We start from the raw sequence: 18,428 nt of genomic DNA, 5'->3' as shown, positions 1-18,428 counted from the left end.
TTGAATTGTTAATTAAAAATTTACGGTCACTATAATAACCACAATAATTATGATACGTAAGAATAACTATGATTTTTGTATAAAAATAAACTGTACCTATCTAATGTACTTCACAGAATTGAAATTGGACTATTTAAGCGGCCTCAGGAATATTTTAAAATTATAAACTATTTTTTGGCTTATAGACAAATAGAATATCTCGGGAAATATTAAATCAAATTAAATCATGAAAACGATATTGGAAAAAAGCGGCAGGACGCTTCTTTTAAAAGAAAAAACGTTTAATTGTGATGAGTGGTTCCTGAGATACAACCGGTCAAAGTTGACTGGCATTTAAGGGAAAGATATTATAAACAATAGGATCGTAATTTTCAAACCATCACCTTTTTATTTTTGTTCTCTTTCTCCACATCAATTTTCATATCTTTAAAATACTCATATCATATATTATTATAATAAAAACTATCGATATTACGAGTGAAAATTGCCAAAAATAGTAAAATTCCAATTAAAAATTAGGTTGGAGGAAATGTAATCTCAAGTTCAAAATCGGTATACATTAAAATTTTTTATACATTTTCTCGGCTTCCCATGGAGCAATTTTCTTCATTCTTTTTTTGTTCCCAAATAAATCGAGTAGAGCCACCTAACTAACGCATTATTAAATGTCAAACTTGCTTTTGTTTTGATATAATAGATTAATTTATTTATAAGAAAAGAAAACTACATATTTTTTCCAGTTGTAGACTTTTTTAAATAAACTTACTACAAGTGTACCTTTTAACGTTAAAAACACAAATATAATCATTTGAAAGCTGTATAATTATTTAAACAATCTTTATTTAAACAAATTAAAAATTTTTGTTATAATAAATTAATTTATTATAACAGAACAAAAGCAACTTTGACATTTAATAATGCGTTAGTTAGATGGCTCTACTCGAGTTACTTGGGAACAAAAATAAAAGAAAATTGCTCCATGGAAAGCCGAGAAAATGCATTTTTTAAATGTATACCGATTTGGAACTTTGAGATTACATTTTCTCCAACCTAATTTTTGATTTGAATTTTGCTATTTTTCGCAATTTTCACTCGTAATATCGATAGTTTTTATTATAATAATATATGTTATGGGTATTTTAAAGATATGAAACTTGCGTTTGGAGAAAGGCGACCGAAATAAACAGGTGATGGTTCGAAAATTATGATCCTATTGTTTATATCTTTGCCGTCAATGCCTGTAAACTTTGACCGGTTGTATCTCAGGAACCACTCATCACAATTAAACGTTTTTTCTTTTAAAAGAAGCGTCCTGGCGCTTTTTTCGAATACCGTTTTCATAATTTAATTTAATTTAATATTTCCCGAGATATTCTATTTGTTTATAAGCCAAAAAATAGTTTATGATTTTAAAATATTCCTGAGACCGCTTAAATAGTCCAATTTCAATTCTGTAAAGTAAATTAGATAGGTACAGTGTCTTTTTATACAAAAATCATAGTTATTCTTATATATCATAATTATCGTGGTTATTATAGTGACCGTAAATGTTTAATTAACAATTCAATCGTTGCTAAATTGTTCATTCAATTTCCATTGGCTTCTGTAATTTTTTTTTTTGAGTGAATTTGATGGCCTTGGCCGAGCCAATTAGCCAGACATTTTGTTATTTTAAAAACAAACAAATTTGATTTTTCAATCAGAGGAATTTTTTCTGTATTTCTAACTCTAAATACATAACAAACTAACATTATTATCTACAATTATTATCTAAATAATACTCTGTTTTGGTTGTTCATTTTTTTTGTAAATTTTATTATTTTTTTGTATTTTTTTTGCATTTTTTTTATATTGTTAATTTGTTTTTTTTTATTAATTTTTTTATTGTTATTTTTTATAAATTGTTTTTTTTTACTACGCTAAGACGTAAACCCGATTCATCCTCGCGGAGGTTTACATCTTCTTAGTTTTTTTTTGCATTTTTTATTTTTTTTTGTTTTTTTTTGCATTTTTTATTTTTTTGTTTGTTTTTTTTTTCTTTTCTTTTTCTCTTTTTTTTTGTTCTTTTCTTTTTTCAATTATAATATACAATAATTACTTAAATCTACAGGATTTAAAACAAAATAACAACAAAACAAACATGTCTGTTTTGTTTTAACAAACATGCCTGCTTTGTTTTAACAAAATTTCTTAAATACAGGGTAAATTTTATTGCTACAATCTATATTTACAATTTTTGATATGTTCGTAAATTGTTTTTAATATATTAATCTCTTCAGAAAAAATCAAATTGTTCAGGTAGACGGGAAGTGGAATTTTTAATATATTAAGATTATCATAAAATTTGTTTATATTTACTGATTGATGTGAACATTCGAGGAGAATATGTAGTAGATTACCTTCTTTTCCACACTCACAGTTAGGTGACTCTGTGAGACCCAGACTGTACATATGAAGGGGGGTAAGAGCATGATTACATCTCAATCTATTTATAACTCTTAATGGCGATTTGATACAGAATGAAACCATCTTTTAATGGGAATTTCAGGTCGCATTTGTTTGTAATTACTACCAGTTCTCGTGTTTCGATAATACCTTTGCCAATTTTCTTTTTGGTGTCGTCTACTAATAATATCAATATCCGAAATGGGTAGTAAGTTCATGGGAAGTTCTTCGCCTATTTCTAGGGCGGATTTGGCTAGCCTGTCTACTATTTCGTTACCCCTAATGCCTGCGTGTCCCTTTATCCATGATATAATGATGTTTTTTCCTAAATTTGCAATTTTATTATAAAGAGTCATAATTTCCAGTTCTATATGATTGAGTTGTTGGTACTTATGTACGTTAGTTAGTCTATCAACGACACTCTTACTGTCTGTAAATATTATGCAGCTATAGGGTTCGTTACTAAATATGTGTCTTAAAGCAAAAAGTATCGCTATCATTTCAGCGGTGTATATCGATGATTCACAAGGCAATTTGAATAATTTTTTAAATCCACTTTGAATATTGATTATTGCACATCCTACTTTGTGTTGTACTTTGGATCCATCTGTATAGTAAAACTGATAATGTGGCCATTTATGAAGTATAAATGATTGAAAAACGGCTGGATTTAAATTAATATCCATAAAAAAAGTATTAATTTGTTTTGAGAAAATTTCTTCTAATACATGGGAATACATAGGTGAAACTTGATTTTCATAAGTATAGAAAGTACTTCGGTATTGAGATATTTTCAAGTAACTATCTACAAGAAGGGGACATTTTTTCTTTGTCCAATATTTATGAGTTAGATCTAAAATTGATAACTTATGTATATCCTGCAGATAGTTTGTATTTTTTCCTATAGCTCTAGTAATAAATTTATCACTTAAAAACTGTCGTTGAAATTCCAGGGGTAGTTCTATCGCCTCAACTTCCATTATATTAACGGGTGTAGACTTCAAATATCCAAGACAAAGTCGAAGACATTTATTTTTTTATATTTCTAATTTATTCAAATGTGTGTTTGCAGCAGTTCCATACAGATGACAACTGTAATCGAAAATAGGACGACTCATAGTACGGTAAAATAAAAGTGCTATATTTGGATCGGCACCCCAATTAGTTCTACAAAAGGCTCGTAGAATATTCATTGCATTTTCAGACTTTTTTATGATATGATGCATGTGATCCTTCCATAGAAGTTTTCTATCCAAATAAGTACCGAGATATTTTATACAATTTTTAATAGGATATTGAATTTGACCTACTGCCAAATGACCTTCTGGAATTATAATCAATACAAAAAGAGCTTTAATATTACCAAGTTATTTAATTATTGATAAACAATTACTTATCTAAAATTTTAGTTGAAAATTAAAGATTCCAGCAATAAAATTGCTGGTAAATAACTTTTCCCAAAAATGGCCTATTCTCCGATAATCTGCCCAGACTATTAGTGATTTTACAATACATTTGACTGTAACAGCCATACTGGAAACAACATTGCTGCACCTGAACACTAGCTGCAGTGAAAAGGTTAAGTACGGATTGAATCCATCAATTATCCATTTATTTACTGAACAAACCTTTGAAACCTCATCCTTTAACAACTGACTATCTTTACTATCAGTATCTTGGAGTGCTGGATTTTCAATTTGGGAAATGCTATGCATATCGGTATCTGGTCCATCTAATAAATGGTCAGCCGCTCTGGCAAATGCTCGTGCATTCATTGATAAATACTGTCGTCTTTTTTTCCTCCATCTTTGTCTAGGATAAGAATATATCTGCCCTGGATGTAATCCAGGTATTCTTTGCCTCTTATTCATAAATAAAGAACAATGATTTTGGGCCACCCCTGTTTGAGTATCGATGAAGGGGAGGCGCAATCGTCTTTCAATACATAGCCTTGTATTGAAATTGCTGGAACTCTCAATTGCTTCATTGTAGCTAGCCTCATTCATAAATCTGTAATAGAAAAAGTGATACAGCTGAATGATAAATGATCCTAACTTTATATTTTAATATATAAAAACATAAAAGATAGTTGTGCTTGTCAAAAAATTTTGTTTACATCTGATTTAAAATAATATAGATTCCAATTGGAGTCATGCACAGCAAATGTGTTAAATTTTAGAGTTTTATTACGATTATCAAACTTGAATTACCTATACAGTGGAACCTCGATTATCCGTCAGGGCACCGGACCAAGGGTATGATGGATAATCGAAAAGACGGTTAACCCTACGTTAGGCGCGTCGTTATTGCTGACAAGCTTAGGCGCGTGGTCTACGATCGTAGACCAATAGCTTTTTGTCTTATAATACCGGATCTTGGCAAAATTAACAAATTAGTGGTTAATAACATGTTTATTTATGTTCGCACTTTGATATTAGATATGTTTTGTTCCTTGGCTTTTCTCATTTTGACAGTGGTAAAATTAAAAACCAAGTCATGATTTTTTGGGTCTTTATTCGCAAGTAAATGAAAATGGTCACAAAAATAAGCTCAATTTAGTAAAAAACACAAAATATTTTTTATCTTTGAACTTATAGAATGACCAATAGGGATAAATAACAAAGAATAGAACTAAAAAGTAAAAAAAGAACAAAACTATTAAATGGTCAAAGTGGCACAATTTTAGTCCGTCAAACATTCAGTGCAAATATCCCCAAAATGATCCTTAAATGCAAATGTGTCACATCTTTGGCATGCCCTTCTTCTTGACATATTGCAAATTCATGCACAAATACAACTTCGTCCCACGTAAGTTGTTGGAATATTAGGGGAAGGGGGTACGACTTCTTGAACTCCGAGCAGTACGCGAGCTCGTCGTCTAAGTTCTCTTAGCAGGGAAGGCATATTTGATCCATATTCAATTTGCTGTTTGATTAGTTCCCATGCTAAGTTTTCAATGAAGTCGCTTCTTGAAACATTTTCATTTATGTTATTAGCTTTATATACACAGCAGGCTACATATTAGCTTTATATATACAACTAAAAACTGGAACACGCTTAGTCGCGTGGTCTACGGTTGTAGACCAGTGCTCTTTGAATAATGGTAAAAAAATAATGCAAACAGATCGGCGGCGTTTAGCAAACTGAACAGTAAGTTGGAAGTATTAGTGACAGCTACTAAGCGGGATGGGGGCGTATGTGCAGTTTTATGCAATTGGCGACCACTTAAAGGAGAGTGGTCTACGATTGTAGACCACGCGCCTAACGGAGGGTTAACAGAACATTAACAAAACTTAATTGATCAAACGACTAAGTGACACAATCAATGTTCGAATTTGAATCAAATTTAATTATGGTGACACACAGATTCATTTTCAGCTTGCGATTCTAAAAATAGTACTCTAAAAGCATGGTATCATTTATCAACTATTTAAATTGAAACTTAATCCCTGAATAAGAACAAAAATTATTTACATAAAAAAATGCGGTGGTGGCATAACTGCACCTGTACAAGTACATTTCAACGAATTTCGTTTGGCTTATCGCAATGCTCAAACAAAATGAATTGATGACTAAATTTTTACGTATGTAGTCAATATAACTTATGTAGGTATGGACCCTGACGGTTAACAGGAGTGACGGTTAATAGAGAGATGGATAATTGAGGTTCCACTGTAGTCTGTTTTTAAACCAAGAGGAGTAAATCAAATTTCCCGAGCCATAAAGCTTGTTTGTAATTGGTCCAACCTCAGGTACAGTATAAAGAGGGACAGTAAAATTTCTTCTATGTCGGCACGTTGATCTCAAGAAGTCCTACCAGCAGAGTATGCAATTGGTAATTCGCCAGTGGTGAATGCAGGTTTTCACTGTTAACCTGTATGTTTCTACACGACCAGCAATGGGAGAGTGGTGCTCTAGTGACTAAGAACCTTGCGCGGTCGCCATGCGCCTTAACGATTTTACATCCAATTTTTCGGAGAGAAATTCTACTGTCATTTATTTATGTCATTTATGGCACTTTACTGTCACTAATGACATTTATAAAATCTTGACACTTTTGGCATATCATAGGTTAATTAAGTTATATCAGCGATTTTTAGTATTTTCTGAGTTATTTCTTTAATTTTTAGATTTTCTGTGTATTTTTATATAAAAAAACAGTTAATTTTAGAACTCTTTAGCGTATAATATAATGGGGTGCGGACTTTACCCCAACTCGACTCTACCTCATCAGCAGAGTCTACGAGAAGTGTACGGTAAATTGAAGCTGAAATTACAAAGAAACAAATATGTATGTCTTTGTACTCACTTTATCACGATTAACGAATTACGGGATCTGGGTTTCAATGCATATTTTTTTTATAATTCTCGTATCAAAGTTACACGTGAAGTTAGTCGTATTGATGACAGTTGGGGAAACGTCGGCGAGCCTAATATAATATTTATGGATAACTGTCAAAGATCAACCAAAAAAGAAGATGTATTTGGTGATATTTCTAGTGACTTTCTTGGGTGTGAATCTGTCTTTTTAGTTTACTCCTCTTGGTTTAAAAATAAAGCTTAGTATTTTGTTTCAGTTAACTGCAGTAACTTTATAGGTAGGTACAGTTACGATCACTGAATAGTTTACACCTAATTTTTATATTGTAATACTCTATAATTGCAGTGTCGTACCGATTTGATAAATGTCAAAGTCAAAAAATTTCAAAAAGTCAAGGCTTGTCAAAAATTTCGCTAGTGTTGAAAAATAAAATAAAATAAAATGATATCAGACTCCTCCAAAATGGTTAGAATGCATTTGAGTGATATGCAAAAAGCAGGAGCAATTGCCAAACTCGAAGAATGTTGTTCACTAAGGAAAGTTGCTGCAGATTTGTATGTGAGCCATATGTGCATATGGAAAATCAAAGAAAGATGGGATAGTTATCACTTATTACTCTATAGCAAGGTTGGGCGGTTCAAGAGGACAGAAGATCTTCAAAGATCAACAGGATGAGTTGTTAGTAGATTATTTGAGAGAATCTCCTTTTGCCAGACCTCAAAAAGCTAACGAAAAGACAGCGTTTCTGGGCAATATTTGCACTGCGCGTAGAACAATTACACACAAATTATTGTTTATTATTTAACATTGTTAATCATAATTTAATATAAAATAGATTTAAAATAAAATGGGCATTTTAAAACCATACATCCCTATTTTCCTTACCTATTAAGACCATAATCCATTTTATTCAAAAAGACTTCTTTCTATTCTATCCCATTTTGTTAAATTTTGTAAGATATATTTATATTATTTTTACTTTTTAATTTTAATCATTTTTGATACACCACTGTTAATGTCACTTTGACATAAAAGGTGGGTTTAAACAAAGTAAAAACTTAAAAAATTGCCTCCTAGATACTTAAGCCTGTAAACCAGCGGTTCTCAATCTGTGGTACATGTACCACTGGTGGTACATTTCATTTTTTGAGGTGGTACACAAAACGCAAAAACAGCCAAAATCAGCACCACTATTATAGTTAATTAGATCACCTAGTTAGATATGTATTTCAGTTAGGTGGTACCAAAAATAATAAAAAGTATTTGGTGGTACATGACACAAAAAGATTGAGAACCGCTGCTGTAAACTATTCAATGATCCTAACTGTACATATTAATTACTTAAATGTTTTTTTCTATTATAAATATGATGTATTAGATGTATTGTATAAGGGAACAAGAACAAATCTATTTGTTTCATACAAGCAATGAATTTGTTCTAATTTTCTCAGCTTTTTACCTGTGAAACAAGTGAACACAGCTAAAGCTAAGATGTTGGGATTTATCATGGAGAGGGCTTCCAAAAAGGTGAAAAAATAAATATATTGACAAAAGTATTGATAAAAACCTGTAAAGAAATTCTTCTTTCTTACTTTACAACATTAAGAAAGAATGAAAGAAGTTTTACAAACAATTAAAATGACATGAATATGTCACACAATAGGGCTTTTCAATGATTCTCATTTGTTTGGAACTTCTGTCATATGTCCTATATTAATATTATACAGGCATTATAGGATATATGACAGAAGCTCCAAACAAATGAGAATCCTTGAAAAGCGCTATTTTTTTTCTGGGATCCTTGGAGCTTGGAGCTGACTAAACCATGTACCCTGTCACCATATCCTGGCAATAATAATTAATGTTATGTTCGCTCTTTAATTGGGCAAATAAATAAAAGAGGTAAAGGTAACAAATTAATTCATGTTAGTATTACTTTATTTATCATCCAAGTATATTAATGTTTATTCAGAAAAGGATCAAAAACCATAAAAACCACAATAAAGATCGTATACGCCTAGTCATTTGAAACGGTTTTCACAATCAATAACCAATCTTGCCGGCGTAATGTGATAAAACAAGTACTTATTGATGAAAAATTGTTTTTATTATGTGCCAGATCTTATATTGATAAAGACATAGGTATAAACTTACCCTTCTATTTTCTCCAAACTAGTTTTTGTTGAATTAGTTGTAGGAGTTTCTACACATGTCACCATCACGGCCGCCATTTTTACTCCGGTATTATTTTTTATTTTATTGATTGATTCTGAAAAGGAAAGGCCTCCGCCTATGACATGTCAGTCTAGTTGAAGCATAGAACACAATTAATTGATTTGTCCTTCAGCGCTTAATGAGAGACCATTTTTTATATAGCAACAGTGAATAGAAGGCCTATAAAAATATCTACAAAAAATCTGTTTGTTTGATCAAATTTTTCTAAGAAAAATACCTCATTTAGAGAAAGTGCTGTTGCAAAGGTATTTCCAGGACTTCCAAAATATTCGACAAAACGATTGTGTTCATCACTTTGTTTGCTTCCGACAATTAATGCTGTATCGTGGGCGTGGGCATATCGTTAGCTTAGTGTGAAAACCTCGTATCTCATTTTTTTTCGAAAATGACATTTTGGTGGTTTTTGTTTGAAAACCTTGCATTTCACGATTTACAACTGTTAGAAAAAAATCCAAATACACTAGACTATTTTCTACAGCCGAAAAAAGAAACCACGTATAGCTCTCTTGATTTAGTGTGAATACCACGTATATTTATAACCAAGAATTTGGTATTTACTTAATTTGGAGTGTTTGTTTGAGAGATTCGACTTGGAGAAATGTTTTTTGTGAACAATAAAAGGTAGTCTGGCATACAGAAACATTTTATGAACCTCAAATCAAAAGATTTGTACTGTATCAACCTAGTACAGTGAACTCTCCCTTGAACGGACAGTAGGTAGTCGTTCCTCATAAACCTTCTGAGATGGGAGGTATTACCAGAGAAGGTTCCCATTGTTTTCAGTCTGGTAGGATGTAGAATAACATTTTTGGATGTTGTTCTATGTGCTATTAGATTAAAAACTTAGTTTTTCGCTAGCAGTTGCCACTAGGGCATCCCTGCAATTTCGTTCGTTACAATCCGTGACTGCATGCCGGGGTTTGTCCTGGTTGGGTCAGAGAGGTCAGCATATGTGCCTCCTGATGAGAGACTAATAAGTTTCGGAACCGGTAGAGGTGCTTGCTGCACTCTCTGATTGAACTGGAATAATGATGCGGCTGTAGTTTCGTGTTGCAACGAAATTAAAAATGGTTATTCATTTTTGATTTACATGTTTACTCTGATTGGAGTACGAAGGGAATCATTCTCGTTGGAACTTTACCACGCTGAGCAGATGGGACGTGAATTATAAATTGTAAAATTCCCTCATCTTCCTTAGTCTCAGCATCCGTTATGGCTTGCAAATTGTATAGAAGCCTCGGAGGTGTTACCAGAGAAGGTTCCCACTGTTTTCAGTCTGGTAGGATGTAGAATAACATTTTTGGATGTTTTTTATTTGCTATTAGATTGATTGAAAACTTAGTTTTTTAAACGCTTTTATTTAGTTCAACAGATTGTGTCAAATTTTTGGATGTTAATTTGACTACCTTTTCTTCCATGCAAATGAATGAAAATTTGCAGACATATGCATTCGCGGTGACAATACACGAATAGACAACAAAAAATTTTTGTTTATGTTTATTAATTGTTTAAATAAAAAAAAAAACGATTTTAATGGAAAAAGGCCTAAATTCTCTTGTTTTTTTACAATGTAGAAACTTGAAACTTTTACGGATGGTAGCTAATGATATAACCTATACATAATTTCACTTTTTACGTTAATTGTTTACGTTATGCGTCATAAATAAACAATAAAGTTTTAAATTTTGAACACTCATATATTTGTTTATACAGTACGATGCAAGTGAAAGGAATAAATTCGTTATTTCGTAAAAAGGCGACTTGAACCCTGGAATGCTACCTGGGGTACACTTGTACCCCAACCTTGTTTGTAAGTTACACCAATTTGCAGTAGTGGGTGTAGAAAATATGAAAATAAACTTGTGAATAATAATATAATAAAATATTTCTGTATACAAAATAAATTCTTAGCATGTTATCTTAAGATTGTTTTTGTCATAAGTTCTTAAAACATACATATATAAATATTTTAGGTCGATTTTATTTGGGGTACCACTGTACCTCGATGTAGCAGATTGAGTTTAGAAAATAAGTGTAGCAATCCAGGGTTAAGGAAAAATCCCGAAAGAGGCCGATTTTATTTTTAAATTACGATATTTTGGCATATATGTCATACTAGTGACGTCATCCTTCTGGGCGCGATGACGTAATCGATGATTTTTAAACGCTTTTATTTAGTTCAATAGATTGCGTCAAATTTTTGGATGTTAATTTGACTACCTTTTCTTCCATTCAAATGAATGAAAATTTGCAGACATATGCATTCGCGGGAACAATACACGAATAGACAACAAAAATTTTTTGTTTATGTTTATTAATTGTTTAAATAAAAAAAAAAACGATTTTAATGGAAAAATGCCTAAATTCTCTTGTTTTTTACAATGTAGAAACTTGAAACTTTTACGGATTGTAGCTAATGATATAACCTATACATAATTTCACTTTTTACGTTAATTTTTTACGTTATGCGTCATAAATAAACAATAAAGTTTTAAATTTTGAACACTCATATGTTCGTTTATACAGTACGATGCAAATGAAAGGAATAAATTCGTTATTTCGTAAAAAGGCGACTTTAAGGAAAAATCTCGAGAGAGGTCGATTTTTATTATGAAATTACGATATTTTGGCATATATGTCATACTAGTGACGTCATCCATCTGGGCGCGATGACGTAATCGATTATTTTTTTAAAAAATAGAGGACATGCGGCAGCTCATTTGAAAGGCAATTCAATTCTTTATTCAGTAATGTAAAAATTTATATAATTATTTGTACATGGTGTCCAAAAATAATTTTTTAATTAAATTATTTGACAAAAAGAAGAATGTATGTAATTTATTTAACTCAGAATACATTTTACAGTTGCCCGTACACAGAAAAAATGTGTATTACAGATATAAACATTGCTTTTCGATTAAATTAAATATTCAAGCCAGCTCCCGCCAGCCACCTGCCTCTTGGAAGTTTTAACATTCAATTTAAGCGAAAGGCAATGATTATTTGTGATATAAACATTTTTGTCTGGTTTATGACAGCAGTAAAATGTATTTCAATTTAAATTTAATAAGTTACACACATTCTTCTTTTTTTAAACGCTTTTCTTTAGTTCAATAGTTTGCGTCAAATCTTTTCATCAATGCAAATGAATGAAAATTTGCAGACATATGCATTCGCGGGAACAATACACGAATAGTCAAAAAAAATTTGTTTATGTTTAATAATTGTTTAAAAAAACGATTTGAATGGAAAATGCTTAAATTCTCTTGTTTTTTACAATCTAGAAATTTGAAATTTTTACGGATTGTAGCTAATGATATGAACTATACATAATTTCACTTTTTACGTTAATTGTTTACGTTATGCTTCACAAATAAACAATGAAGTTTCAAATTTTTTGCCGATTCCGACTACTTTTTATGTTTGTATATCATATGTTTTATATACATATTTTAATAAACATGACGATATATTTTAATGTTTAAAAAGTGTAAACTAAAAAGTAAAAAATAAAAAAATATGAAAAAAAAGTTTTTAGGAAACGCTTTTCTTTAGTTCCGGGTGACTAAAATTATAAATATTAAGCAAAAAATAAAAAAAATTGAAAAAATCCAACACATTCGTTAAAGAAAAGCGTGGGGCGAAAACCGTTTATTCGATGAAGACGCCCCACGCTTTTCTTTGACGAATGTGTTGGATTTTTTCAATTTTTTTTATTTTTTGCTTTTTAGTTGATTTTTTAATATTTATAATTTTAGTCACCCGGAACTAAAGAAAAGCGTTTCCTAAAAACTTTTTTGTCATATTTTTTTATTTTTATTTAATTTCAAACCATATACCCTCCCCCCAGGGTGGGGATATGGTTTGAAATTAAACTATGTACCAGCTTTCTCAGAGTCCAGATCTCATTAGGGTAGCTAACAGCAAGCATTCATTTTGCATTAATTCATCTGTCTGTGTATTTTCAATAAAATACGAATTAAACTTGTATGTTTTTATTGTTCAATTATTGCATACAAAAAATTAAATAAACAAAACATTAAATTGGAAATTAATGTATCATCTAACAAAACTAGGTACATGTCAAGGTACGTAGTTATTATAGTCTAAGTGGGAGTTATAAGGTCTAAGATATAGTTATTATAGTCCAAGCGAGATCTGTTTTGAATTGGACATTTTCCGTAAGAGTCTATTATAACTATTTAAATGAGTTGTAGCGAGGTAAACGCAAGAAACGTGATTTTATTTTTTTTTATATTTGGGGTAAAATTGCGATTTTGACAATGTTCCCCCACATGAAATTCAAAATAAACCTCATTTTCGTTTTCAGCACCATCAAAAACATACAGTATGACTAAAATTGGCCATTCACCTCTCCGTGGTCAGTATCTCAAGAAATAAGCGTTTTTGGGGGGATGTTCCGCTCGTCTAGTAGTCATAAATGATGAAGCAAAGAAAGGAGAGAATTGTAGCAGGTATGGGTTATGAACTTGAAGCCTTCGAGATGTGGCTATACAGACGAATCTTAAGGATATCATGGACGGACAAAATAATCAACGAGACCGTATTACGAAGAGTGGGCAAAGAAAGAGAAGTGATGTATACCATTAAAAGGAGAAAGTGAGAATATATCGGACACATAATGAGAAACGGCACCAAATACAGATTACTGAAGGTAATCCTTAAGGTAAAGTATTCGGAAAGCGAGGAATTGGGAGAAGAAGAATATCATGGTTAAAGAACCTGAGTAAATGGTTCTCCACAACAACAACTAATCTATTTAAAGCATCAGTTAATAAAATAATTATAGCCAGAATGATCGCCAATATTCTAAACGAATAGGCACTAAAAGAAGAAGAATGGGTTATGAAAAAAGTTGACGGTGTAGGGGTTGGAAATCTCGATTAAATGACACATGGCGATTGACACAATTAGGACTTCTTTGCTTCTCTTTAACTATTTCTATGTCTTCATACAGATCCAATCTTAGAAAGTTTTTCTGTGAAATGTTATGTAACAATGTGACAATTGTGTTATGAACACAATTAAAATATGTTGTTATTCCTGACTAAACACGTTCATAGCGGTGATTAATTTATAGAATGGTAGTCGAGATCGTTGGCTAACAGAGGGGACCATAAACTCATTTTCTGCAACAATTTACATAGCACTTTCTTTGCCTGTACCCTTCACTTGTAAGGTTTGTCATCAGTGTGTACTCTCAAATGTGTGTTCAAATTACCTGCTGTAGAATACTGCTTAAAACAAATTTCGCACTTGTAAGGTTTTTCCCCAGTGTGCACTCTCAGATGTCTTTTCAAATCAGTTTTCTGAGAAAACTGCTTAGAACAACTTTCGCACTTGTAAGGCTTTTCTCCAGTGTGAACTATTTTGTGTGTATACAAAAAACTTTTCCGAGCAAACGGCTTAAAACCAATTTAGCACTTGTAAGGTTTTTCTCCAATGTGTACTTTCAAATTACCTGCTTCACTAAACCGCTTAAAACAAATTTCACACTTGTAAGGTTTTTCATCAAGGCCGCGTCTCACCATCAAATAATTTGATCAAACAGTTTGAGCAAACTTGACGTACTTGAGGAAGTACGTCAAAGTGACGTCACAATTGCAGTTTTTTTGAAATTCTAAAAATCTGTGCTCTCACTATCAGTCTAGTTTGATCAAATTTTTTGTATTGAGTTGTCTAACTTGTTTGTACTTTATTTAAAATTAAAATTTTTCATTATTATCCACAATGAACACTCAGGATGTGACGTCACTAACTGTCACTTTCAGTTTGCTCAAATTATTTGATCGTGGGACGCGGCCTTCAGTGTGCACTCTCAAATGTGTTCTCAAATTACTTGCACTTGTAAACTGCTTCAAACAAATTTCACACTTTTAAGGTTTTTCTCCAGTGTGAACTACTATTATGTGTCTATCCAAAGAATTTTTATGAGTAAACCGCTTAAAACAAATTTCACACTTGTGGGGCTTTTCTCCAGTGTGTACCATTAAATGTCTTTTCAACTTAGATTTTTCAAAAAACTTCCTGAAACAAATTTCACACTTGTAAGGTTTTTCCCCAGTGTGCAATAGCAAATGTTTTTTTAAATTACTTGCATCACTAAATTGCTTAAAACAAATTTCACACTTGTGGGGTTTTTCTCCACTGTGTGTTCTCAAATGGTCTCTGGTATGAGATGCAGTACTAAATTGTTTAAAACAAATTTCACACTTGTAAAGCTTTTCTCCAGTGTGTATCACTAAATGTCTTTTTAAATTAGCTGCCCTAGAAAACTGTTTAAAACAAATTTCACACTTGTAAGACTTTTCTCCAGTGTGTATCATTAAATGTCTTTTCAAATGGGATGTTTGAGAAAACTTCTTGAAACAAATTCCGCACTTGTAAGACTTTTCTCCAGTGTGTACCCTTAAATGTGTTTTTAAACTGGATGTTTGAGAAAACTTCTTGAAACAAATTCCGCACTTGTAAGACTTTTCTCCAGTGTGTACCCTTAAATGTGTTTTCAAATTGGATGTTCGAGAAAACTTCTTGAAACAAATTTCACAATTGTAAGGTCCCTGTCTAGTATGAACTTTAATATTATTATTTGCGGTTTTCCCTTCAGCGTGTCGACCCGTATCGTGTTCGTTAAAAAATGTCTCCATACTTTTCGGTTTGTTGTTCTCCTGAGTAATCCCTAAAATACAAAACATTTTTTACAAGAGAAAAATGAATTCAGACATAAAATAATAAACAAAGTAAAGCAGAATATATAAAATGCTTTTGCAGACAGTATACCATCTTTAACATCAATCATCAGTCATCACATCAACATCATTGTTGCTAAGGCAGAGGTTAAGTTAAACCTGGATATTATTTACGTTACTCCTCTATTCCATCCTATTCCTACCAGGGAGATGCGCGGTGCACTTTCCAACGTGACACGAGAAATGGGTCTTGCCATAAACGAAAATAAAACTAAGATCTTAACAGATCTATACTAGATTGATTGGACTAGACGAAGTATATATGTATGTATGTGTTTGTATGTACATAATATGTATGTACTCTATCCAAAGTCAATTGAAAATTGAAATTTTATGAAGAGGTTCAAATATATTAATTATTAACGAATCTATTTTACTACACAATGCGCTGTACGCAACATAACCAAGCTATCACAAGATATCCTCGTATTACCGTTGTAAAACAGATCTGTTAAATAATATATTTGACCCTGCTCGTGAAATTTCTATTTTCAATTGACTTTGAACAAACAGTATACAGTAAGCGTCACCGTACTAGACACATGGGTAGGTAACTAATTGCTATGCTTATGGGCTAATCCGGTCCGTTCTCAGATGTGACTTTCATTTCTGTCATGTTAGTGTCAAGAAACTATTCAAAATAATTGTTTTTCGATATAACAAATTCATTAGTTAATAACTAGCGAGGAACCGCAAAGTGAGCGACGCCTGGTGGCGAATTTGAAAAGCATCAACTCTAGGAAAACATTGGTCGCGTTAACCATTGACTTTGCCATTAAGACCGCGTCCCACCATCAAATAATTTGATCAAACTGGTTTGAGCAAACTGAAAGTGACAGTGACGTCACATCCTGAGTGTTCGTTGTGGATAATAATGAAAAATTTTAATTTTAAATAAAGTACAAACAAGCTAGACAACTCAATACAAAAAATTTGATCAAACTAGACTGATAGTGAGAGCACAGATTTTTAGAATTTCAAAAAAACTGCAATTGTGACGTCACTTTGACGTACTTCCTCAAGTACGTCAAGTTTGCTCAAACTGTTTGATCAAATTATTTGATGGTGAGACGCTGCCTTTATGTGTGTACATATTTGCGGTCAGTTTATGTTGTAATTAACAATAATTTCGACTTGAAAAAACTATTGCATGTTCCTCAGTATCCATTCGTATTATACTCTACGCAATGACCTAAATTAACCAATGCCAAATTACGCATTTTGTTAATTTAACGTTTGTATTAAACGTAGTATTTTTTAATGTTTAAGCAACTGCAAAATTAAATAAATAAATAAAATGTAGTACATATTCTGTACATATAATGTACATTGTTATGCAAAATATTCCGACCACCTCGTAATTTCCAGAACACAATTATTATAAAATAAATTCACCTACTTAGTTTCCACTTTTTATTTAATTAAAAATTGTTATCTGTTGATGTAAAATAAACTGTAGTGCACCTATTAATTAAATTAAAAACAAAACTAGAAATTCTAAGATAGATTAATAATTTTTAGAACGCTGTGTGATTATCGGGGGGGGGGGGGGGGGGGCAGATTTTTTTATGAAAAAAAAAAAGGTAAAAACAAATCAGTAGTTATTAGCATCAAATTTTAATGAATGGATAGGTACAGATGAAACATAATTTTGAGTCGTCTTTAACTTATAAGATGTCTTAGTGGCAAAACTTAGTGGTTACTTTGGCAAAACACGCCTGTAAATGATTTTAATTTAACGTTTTAGAAATGTGAGGTCAAATGACAAATTGAAATGTTTCCTAGAGTTGTCGTCCATCTTTGAAATTTTGAGCGTCCTCTGTCGGAATTTAATAGGGCTTTTCATTCACAGTCATTTGTTTCGAGCTTCTGAACATATGACAGAAGCTCGAAACAAATGAAAATCGATGAAAAGCCCTATTTTGCGAATACATGCTCCGCAGCACAAAGCCAAAACATTGAAATTTGGCAATAGTGAATGGAGGGCCTATAAAAATATCTGTTTAAATTTAATTATGTTGTGAGTGAAAAACTTTTCCAAGAAAATACCTCTTTAGAGAAAGTGCTGTTCAAAAAATATTTACAGGATTTCCAAAATATTTAACAAAGCAAGAAGATATTTCGAAAAGGAACAGACCCATGAAAAGGAGAAAATTATGTAATAATTATTACAAATAATCAGTAACAAAACAAGACCAATAGCTTCAAGTTATGTGATAGTCGATTTTTGTAGTTTCAGTGAAAGCCAAGTAAGTAGTAATACGAAGAGATGGTGTAGCTACGGCTTGGAGACCGCAGCCGTTACCAGCAGATCTGGCTAAAGTGCTAGAAACAACGCAACGGACAATGGCATAGGCGTAACCAGGGGGTGGTTTTGGGGGTTATAACTCCCCCCTTTTGGATGTACTTTGAACTCTATACGCTTAACACCATTATTATTCCATACTCCCCAGATACCTTCAAGTAGATGTAACCCCCCTCCTAGGATCATCCTGGTTACACCTCTGGGTCATGGAACAAAACATGCTTGGAATCTCACTAAGAGGCAAGATTAGATACACCGAGATAAGACAAATATCGGAGATATCATGGAAGAAATTACAAAAATGAAATGGCGCTGGGTCAATTATTATATACCAAGATATGACAACAGCAGG

General features: G+C 32.0%; 2 protein-coding genes across 4 annotated transcripts in view; both read right to left on the bottom strand.

The window, feature by feature from the left end:
- LOC114329828 (zinc finger protein ubi-d4 B) overlaps positions 1–9,068 on the bottom strand; it is a 73,629-nt gene extending 64,561 nt beyond the window's left edge. For both annotated transcript variants that reach the window (XM_028279078.2, XM_028279079.2), the window contains exons 1-2: positions 8,921–9,068; positions 4,074–4,455 (exon numbers count right to left, since the gene is read on the bottom strand). In XM_028279078.2, the coding sequence (XP_028134879.2) occupies positions 4,074–4,455; positions 8,921–8,997 (459 nt within the window). In that variant the 5' untranslated portion in view covers positions 8,998–9,068. The remainder of the gene's footprint in view (positions 1–4,073; positions 4,456–8,920) is intronic.
- A 3,912-nt stretch (positions 9,069–12,980) lies between these two features.
- LOC114329829 (zinc finger protein 888-like) overlaps positions 12,981–18,428 on the bottom strand; it is a 46,401-nt gene continuing 40,953 nt past the window's right edge. The window contains exon 4 of one of the 2 annotated variants that reach the window (XM_028279082.2): positions 12,981–15,701. In XM_028279082.2, coding sequence (XP_028134883.2) covers positions 14,899–15,701 — 803 coding nt within the window. In that variant the 3' untranslated portion in view covers positions 12,981–14,898. The remainder of the gene's footprint in view (positions 15,702–18,428) is intronic. The other variant, XM_028279083.2, reaches the window with a different exon arrangement.

The sequence above is a fragment of the Diabrotica virgifera genome, chromosome 3 (genome assembly GCF_917563875.1).
Source record: "Diabrotica virgifera virgifera chromosome 3, PGI_DIABVI_V3a".
Taxonomy (NCBI): domain Eukaryota; kingdom Metazoa; phylum Arthropoda; class Insecta; order Coleoptera; family Chrysomelidae; genus Diabrotica; species Diabrotica virgifera.
Note: the sequence above shows the minus strand (reverse complement) of the source record. Positions and strands in the feature narration are given on the sequence as shown.